The 8,277-nt window shown below is 37.6% G+C and overlaps 2 protein-coding genes across 7 annotated transcripts in view; one reads left to right on the top strand and one right to left on the bottom strand.

Moving 5' to 3' along the window:
* LOC109850317 (peptidyl-prolyl cis-trans isomerase CYP19-3-like) overlaps window positions 1–1,453 on the top strand; it is a 5,834-nt gene extending 4,381 nt beyond the window's left edge. Inside the window, exons 2-3 of one of the 3 annotated variants that reach the window (XM_020420324.1) lie at window positions 707–1,222; window positions 1,272–1,453. In XM_020420324.1, the coding sequence (XP_020275913.1) occupies window positions 713–1,222; window positions 1,272–1,286 (525 nt within the window). In that variant the 5' untranslated portion in view covers window positions 707–712 and the 3' untranslated portion in view covers window positions 1,287–1,453. Of the gene's footprint in view, window positions 1–551; window positions 574–706 lie in introns of those variants that run through there. The other 2 variants (XM_020420315.1, XM_020420305.1) reach the window with 2 other exon arrangements.
* LOC109850327 (sn1-specific diacylglycerol lipase beta) lies at window positions 1,953–7,373 on the bottom strand. Of its 4 annotated transcripts, none has more exons than XM_020420333.1 (10): window positions 7,174–7,373; window positions 6,800–7,105; window positions 5,653–5,855; window positions 4,335–4,685; window positions 4,127–4,223; window positions 3,969–4,024; window positions 3,690–3,890; window positions 3,513–3,583; window positions 2,555–2,694; window positions 1,953–2,473 (listed from the first exon to the last, which is right to left on the bottom strand). In XM_020420333.1, exons 1-10 carry the CDS (start codon window positions 7,205–7,207, stop codon window positions 2,145–2,147), a joined length of 1,788 nt encoding a protein of 595 aa, XP_020275922.1. In that variant the 5' UTR covers window positions 7,208–7,373; the 3' UTR covers window positions 1,953–2,144. The 4 variants fall into 4 exon arrangements, with proteins under 4 accessions (XP_020275922.1, XP_020275928.1, XP_020275936.1 ...); XM_020420339.1 differs by having other exon boundaries at window positions 5,653–5,852; window positions 7,174–7,362; XM_020420347.1 differs by lacking the exons at window positions 3,969–4,024; window positions 4,127–4,223 and having other exon boundaries at window positions 7,174–7,359.

Raw genomic sequence — 8,277 nt, forward strand, 5'->3', positions numbered from 1 at the left:
TTAATTAAAGGATTAATTACATGTTCCCATTCTAAGCAGAAAAAGGATGACAAACCCTAAAATGCATCTATTTTGTAATTCAACTATTTAATATAGAACCACATTAAGCATCTATTTTGAGCATTTTCTTTCAAATGACAGGGAAATGCAAAATATACTCAAAGGAATCGTTGGGTAATTTCTAATGCATATATTTTCTAATTCAATCATTAAATATTGAATCGTATTAAGCATCTATGCTGACCGACCATTTTCCTTCAAACAGAAAGAGAAATGAATACTAAAATTCAAAAGAAATGTTGGGTAATTTTAAGTATTATTAACATGTTCGCTTTCAAGGATGATAAACCCTAAAGTGCATCTATTTTTTTTATTCATTCATCATCATTATTAAGCAATTTTTTTTTCAAATGGCAGTAGAAATAATGAAAACTACATGTCAAAGTAAATGTTGGGTAAGTTTAAGGAGTACTAACCTGTTCCTTTTCCAAGCAGAAAAAGGATGAAAAAACCTCAAATACATCTATTTTCTAATCCAGTCATTAAATATAGAATCAACCATTAAGCATCGAGGTGAGCATTTTCTCCAAACAATAGGAAGAATGAAAACTAAAATTCGAAAGAAATTTTAGTAGTTCAATGATCAATAAATAATTGAGCATCTAAATTATGCATTTTCTTACAACATGCTTCCCAATCTTATCAGAAAAAGATGGCAAACCCTAAAGTTTTCTTCGACATCCTAATTGGAAAAGCCAAGGCTGGACGCATCACGATGGAATTATTCGCAGACGTCGTTCCAAAAACCGCAGAAAACTTCCGTTGCCTATGCACCGGAGAAAAAGGAATCGGGCATGCAGGGAAACGACTTCACTACAAAGGCTCCGCTTTCCATCGCATAATCCCAAGCTTCATGTGTCAAGGCGGCGATTTCACTAGAGGCAATGGAACTGGCGGTGAATCAATCTATGGAGCGAAATTTGAGGATGAGAACTTCAAGAAGAAGCACACTGGTCCTGGAGTTCTTTCGATGGCCAATGCTGGGCCTAACACGAACGGATCACAATTTTTTATTTGCACCGAGAGGACATCGTGGCTTGATGGGAAGCATGTTGTTTTCGGACAGGTTGTTGATGGATATAATGTTGTGGAGGAGATGGAGAAGCAGGGGTCTCAGAGTGGGAAGACTTCGTCGCCGGTTGTGATTGAAGACTGTGGGGAGGTGAAAGGGAATTGAGACGTGACCGGTTGTGATTGAAGACTGTGGGGAGGTGAAAGGGAATTGAGACGTGAGGTAGCTGAGGGGTTAAGGTTTGTGAATTTTGTTTGGCTTCATTATGTCAGCGTGGATGGGGTACTGTCACATTTAGATCTTATATGGTTTGCAAACAAAGATTTGGATACTTTCTTTAATCGTAAGACTTTCTCAAGCTGTTTATTTAGATCTTATATGTTGGTGGTATTTTTTCTGTGTTAATTGCTGATAGATCTTTCTGTACTTATATTGTTGTACTTATATTGTTGCAGATAGACCCCCTAGAATCTCTACTTTGTCAGTTCACATTAAGATTGTGCTCCGTAGTACAGGGGATCTATCCGCAATTAACCCTTTTTCTCCCGAGTAGACATCTTGCTTGTCTATTTGCTCCAACCTAAGCATAGTATCATAGCTTGTTACATGACGAAATCTTGTGAGCTACATCGATGAAGTGAACTCCAGCTAGAAGACGGTTATCAAATGAAGGAAAAGAGAACATCGGAAGCAAGAACTCGCGAACCACCCCCATCTATCTAAAATATAACTTCATCCTAAAATTCTTTTCTGCGTTGTGTTATCATCCATCATCACAGTAGAAACCTCTGGCCATCTATTTGCCTCAGCGTACGTATTAACCAAAATCATACAATTGCTTCTCCTGTTGAAGTTCCACATTTGGCATAGATACCAATCAGAGCAAAATCCAGATAGACATCTTTATTAGGTTGCAAAATTGCTTAAAGAACAACAAATCTAGGCATGTCACTGCTGATACATCGAACTCCTTTACAGTTTATAAGCGAACTCCAAACCTCAAAAAGTCAGCATGGAGATCGACTATCTGCCGATTTAAATGTAAATGCTGACCTAACAAGCGAGCAAATTTCTAAAAGTAGACCCGATCATCGGAGGCTGGCAAGCTTTTTAGCACATCCCTGAGAGCGTAATAATGGCTATCACACTTATGGTCAGATATCAAGTTGCCAGAGAGCAGTATCCTCTGAAAATGTTCACCAGGATTCCTCTTCCAAAGTGAATAGGATTCTCTGCTCCTCACACTGCCGCTGCCTTCCTCAATATCTCTCTTTAGGTAATAAAATGCTCCAGGTGTAAAGAGCTCCTCCGGCGTGGCTTCTTCTAGGTTATTAAGAACAATTTTAGCTTCTGACTCCGGTTTTTTTGGCAAAGACACTGGGTTGTTGCTTATGGATATATCTGTTGAAAAAGGGTGGTATCAGGATAACTGATACATAGGTTGCTCTTAAGCAAATAACAGCTGACATTCGAGGAACTTACCTGAGGTTGCTGACATTTTCCTGAATTTTGTATAATCAGAAAGTCTCCGAGCCACATCTTGAACTGAAGAAACAAACTGTTTAGCATTTGTAACTAAATCTAGGATTCCCTTCCAATCTTCCTTCTGTAGAACACTCATCCTGGTAATATCAGAAACCATCAGAATGGAAAATAAGGCACAGTACATTCTTTAAGAGTACAAGGGAAAAAATATTAAGAAAGTTAGAGAAGAGAGTTTATTCCCCTATTGAAAGATTATTTAGTCGTAGTATATTTGTTCCTATGAATATGACTTGACGATCTTTGGTATTTCCTTGTGGCCAATTTGTTACTTCCTCATGTGATTTGCATTGCATTAGAATTATGCAACACTGTGTACCTGCATAATTATCACTTACCAGAGAGATCAGGCAGCAACGTTTTTAATTAGGCTCAAAATCCCTTTTCCAACCAACCAAAACTCCACCCGCCCCCCGCCGCCGCTCCCCGAAACCGCAAAAAAAAAACACCAACCCTACCCCAAAACAACTCCACCCAAAAAAAAAAAGAAAAAAACCATTTGTCACTTCCCAAATTACTTCAATATTCTTTTACTTCCCGTTCTCTGCAGCTTAAAATCTCTCTGAATGAACAAAGATAGTGATCCTTATATAATGATAGAAGAAATGCAAAATATACAAGCCATTAATAGTGGGCGCTCAACGAATCATAATATGTAAACACTAGCAATAGCTATCTATTAAAGGATAAGACGAAGGCATAAGGAATGTGGAAGACCAATATGACATGTGATAGGGATTGGGGACCTTGATAACTATCTTCTACTAAGAATATTTATGTTATGTAAATGCATGATCCTACAAGTTAAACACTATAGTTCATTTCATATTAATATAATCACAAGTCCAGAGATATGCATTTTCATTACTGGTGAAAACATTCAAGGTCTAATACAAACCAATCAGTCTCAAGAATTTCATTTCGCAATCTTCCGAGTGAAGCCACGCTTAACCTAGGAATTATATCATCCTGCAAATCAAGAAAGAGGAATATAAATGAGGCATTATCAAAAACTGAACCACTAAAAGTAGCCAGTGAAAATAAGAAATCAAATACTTTTTACTATTTATCTAACCTGCAACACAACAGTGGAGACATAGCTAGCACACTTTTCAGCTAGCACTTTTGACACACATGGTGGGGTCCCAAATCCAACTGCAGAAACGATGTCAGGGCTGAATCCCAGCTCCTCTTTTGACTTTTTCCGGAGCATAATTGCGAGCAACGCAGCTGCAGCGCCTCCGAGTGAGTGACCCACAATCCTCAACTGAAAGTCCTGCCCATAAATTATGTTTGCAATTATTTTACAGTAACACAAATACGCATTAATTTAAATGGTATTTTGAATACATACCTTGCAAAAATTACCTCGAAATCTCAGTATTTGCAAACCACCCTCCAACTCATCAACTTTGGAAAAAATAACCCCCAAATCAACAAATCATCAACTTTGATAGGCTAATGTGTAATTGCAATGTATAAATATCAATAAAATTGTCACTATTCACTCACCATATCCAATAAATTTGATGATTTTGTTGATTGTGGTTTTCCCCCTAAAGTTGATGATTTGGGATAGTTTTGCAAATATTGAGATTTGTGGGCAGTTCTGCAAATGGGACATGATTTAAGGGGTACATATACAAAAAACCCTAAATTAAAATATTTTAAAGAAGATAGCACGAAGCAATAACTTGCTAGAAGATGTTATCAGTTTTACCTTATGTTTCTCGAGGCATTTTCTTATAGTTCCCATCTCATGGCGAAGGTACCATTGTGCAGCTTCTGCTGTCCCAAAGTGTGTTGAGAAGCCCTCAAAAGACATTTCTTGATCACTTGTGGAAACAACATCAGTAATAAGATCATAGACGGTGTGGGTTCCACGGATTCCAAATATTACTAACTTATTACGTGTATCAATCCCAATATAATATCCAGGTCTCAAGACACTGGAATGCTTCACAAATTTCACAATATTTCTCTCTCGAAGCATGCAATGCCGTGCAAGAGCAGTGGCATTGTCTTTATAAGCCCCCTTTGCTAGCTCAATGTGATAAATGAGCTTTTGAACCTACCAGGAAAGTTTAAATCACTCCTGATGAAATAAAAGGGGAAAAGGAAGTACAGAATGGAATTGTAAATCCAATTGAAAGACGAAAGTTCAGAAATGGTACATGTAGTCAGATATCAAAATCCCCACCCATGCACCCAACACATTCATTATGGACTAGGATTATATGCTTCAGAGTCAGAAAACCAACAAGCTCAAGAAGTTGATAGATACTATCGTAATAGATTCTCAAAAAACACATAACATGATATTTGCTGGGAAAAGTTCTCAGAATTCATATGTTAATGGGTAAATATCACAAAGACCCCTAAACTTTGGGGTGTACTCAATCCCCGCCCCCCCCCCCCCCGGTGCTAATTGCGGCTCAAACAACGGCGACATCATGTCCTGCACAAGCAAGCAACGGCCGGATGCATGCATTAACACCATTTTAAGGCCGCCTCATTCGTCGGAAAACATTTTGCAAAATTTAAACACGGCCGGCTTCTACTCGCAAACTATCCAAAAAGTTCATTGACAGGGAAGGCGGAGTTTTGCGCGGGGATACTTTGTGTGTGTTTACTTTTTTTTTTTTTTTTTTTTGGCCGCGGGGGGGGGCGGGCCGGCGTGGAAGTTCCAAGGTATTTCATGAACTAAGTTCTGGGGGTTTTGTGAAATTTATCCTATCATAATATCTGTTTGTAATAACATATCGAACCATAATGCCATTTGATTTCTGAGACTACTTTTCTGATTCTCAGGCCGAACACCTATTAGAGAGTTCAGGGCTTTAAGATTAGGTATTTCATATCGAATAACATAGTACAGATTTTAAAGTAAAAAGTTCAACTGACTTTTGTATCTGCAATACAAACTAATATATTAATCTTGAAGACAGAGCTACATACTTTCATAACGCAATGCATTATCCAGGGAAAACATTTTAAACAAATTGATAACACTCAACAGCCATAGTTCAAGAAATTACAGTAACATCTGAAGTAATCTGAACACCCTTGAAATCTTCAACCTTCCCTGCAGAAGCTTGGCTAAGATAGATTAGGTACAGACCAACTGTAAGGTCACTAAGGCTCCAGTCTTGGATGCCAGATTTACTCAGTTGAAGCTTTGTAAAAACCTCAGACAGAGACCGAGTACTGGGAGGTGTTACTTGTGGGTCACTATTTCCTGCTAATAAATATGAAGTCAGGGTTTGTGGTAGGAAGTATAGCTGATAAAAGAAATGCTATGTACAAGGCTGAAAATACTACATTAAATATGATAGAAAATTTCATAAACAGATGCTATTTGGTAGGCAGCAGATGTACAAAAACTCCTATATGTCATAATATAAGAAGGCATAATTACATTGTTCTTCTCAATTATACTAATTTACCGATAGCTCTCGCAACTACTAGTTTGCATTAGTGTAGAAAATGGTTATTTTTAAGTGCACATCCCAATTACATATTTATTGACAAGAAATACCCAAGTGTAATCACTTATGTTATTTAGAATCAATCATTTCTCATGATGATGAGATTGAGGATCATGCAGTTTACTGGATTAAATCAGGAATGGTCAAAGTGGAGAAGTGATTCTAGAGTCTCATATCATATGATAATTGCATATCTATAAGTTGAAGGAAAAATTCTATAGGATAACTGCAAACCAACAACACTTTATGGATCAGAATGTTGGCTTAAAAACTATGCAAGAAATGAGTGCAGTAAATATGAGAATGTTACGATGAACTTGTGGTTATCAAAAGGTAAGATGAGAAATGAGCACATATGTAGGAGATTAGAAGGTGCTCCCATTGAGGATAAAATGAGACAGAATCAACTCAGATGGTTTGTTCATCTACGACAGAAGCCACCAATGCACCAATAGTCCTAAAACGCACTTCGTTCGAACTTGGTTGTAAGCAATTAAAAAGGATGTGATAATAGCTAACGCAAGCGATGATCATAATCAAACTGAATGGAAGAACAATAATCTATATAGCCGACCCCTGAAATTTCCAAACCATATAGCAATTGATCTTAGGTAATGCCATCATAAAATATTGATTGAATCATAATTAAAGAGAAACACCGACAACTAATTATACATAAACGGAAGAAACAAAGAACCTGAAGTAGATGCCCACTTGTATAACTGCAAAGCAGGCTCGAGAGCTTTCGACAACCAAGCCAGTTCCAGCTTCTTCCACATCCATCCACTCACTTCATCATCATCCGAATCCTTCACCAGCTCAGGATCATAACTTCCTGGGATCTTCAGCTGAGATTTCTCCCCAAGATTCGAGCTTTTTCTCCCCTCTTTACCCAAGTCAGCATCTTTCCCAATCTTGGCGCTTCCTGAAAGAAATCGATTGAGGATGCTCGACGCAAATCCACGGTAACAGTCTCGTTCCCAAATCAAACTCTTTCTGGAATCTGCAAAGGGCAAAAGGTTAGGGTTTTGAGGTTAGGGTTTTAGGGGGAAGCAATGGAAGGGTATTTACCTAGATGGAGGAGGAGTCGCTTCGCCATTCTCATCTTCAGGAGGAAGAAGGGGGCGGCGCAGAGTGAGGAGACATGTGAAGAGATGCGATAACGTGCGCCGCCTATGCGGCGAACAGCGGTGCACTGCGGGGTCGGGTTTGGGGTCACTTTATGGAGTCGCTGTATTTCCGCGCAGGTTGTTGATATATGTCATGGCGATAAGTAATTTTACTGTTTATTTAGTTACAGAATTAATTAACAAAAGCTAATCCCAAAGTTTGGATTTTTTGGTTAGGGTTTTTCCTATATTAGCGCTCTCAAATCTTCAAAGGTTCGTCCCTCAAGTCATTGAAATTGATATTGGCCAAATTTTACAAGTTGTTTCAGCATTAGACTATTAGTCCGTCGAATTATTGAAATTGCTATCGAGCCCTGCAATTTTTTCACGTTGTTACAAGATTAACCCCTCACCTCAAGTCATTAAAATTTCTACAGGTCCTCTAATTCTTATAAATTGTTTCAAATTAATCCCTCAAGTCAATAGCAGTTGTTGGAAAATACAAGAAGTGAGGGATCTAATAACAATTTCAATGATCTGAGGCACCAATTCAAAATACGAAAGATGAGGGGACTAATACAAAAACACTGATTTTATTATAGCTAACAAAAACCACAACTAATTTGACGGAACACTATAAAGAGAAGACAAGGCTCTGAATTTACCTCACAAATTGCATCAATTGTTTACTTTTTGTTTTATATGATTATTACACTTATCAAAATTTTGTACTTTTTTTTTGGTCAATATCAATGAGATGGAGTTCATACCGTGCGTTCGGAGAATTCTCATTGCCTTCATCTTCCTTTTTCAGCGCACGGCAAGAGTAAGCAAGGCTCTCTTCTTGTTTAAGTTTCTTTTTGTAGTATTTCTTTTTTTATCTACTTGAAACATTTATTCTGCTTATCTCCAATGAAGACATCGAAAGAACGAAGACAGAAAGAAGATGTATGCAAATAAATACTTAAAATATTTAATTTATATTTCATTTACGATAAAAAAAAATATTATCCTAATTTATATTTCAATGTGTTGGGGAATTATAAAAGGGCTGAACGCAAATCAT

This window comes from Asparagus officinalis, chromosome 1 (assembly GCF_001876935.1).
Source record: "Asparagus officinalis chromosome 1, Aspof.V1, whole genome shotgun sequence".
In the NCBI taxonomy this organism is placed as follows: Eukaryota; Viridiplantae; Streptophyta; class Magnoliopsida; order Asparagales; family Asparagaceae; genus Asparagus; species Asparagus officinalis.

Excerpts from the sequence above, each read along its gene's own strand:
- LOC109850327 (XM_020420333.1), bottom strand. The coding sequence starts at position 7,207 with ATGAGAATGGCGAAGCGACTCCTCCTCCATCTAG. Across the intron at positions 7,106-7,173 it reads GCGACTCCTCCTCCATCTAG|ATTCCAGAAAGAGTTTGATT; the intron begins GTAAATACCCTT and ends TGCCCTTTGCAG. Across the intron at positions 5,856-6,799 it reads CAAGTGGGCATCTACTTCAG|CAGGAAATAGTGACCCACAA; the intron begins GTTCTTTGTTTC and ends CATATTTATTAG.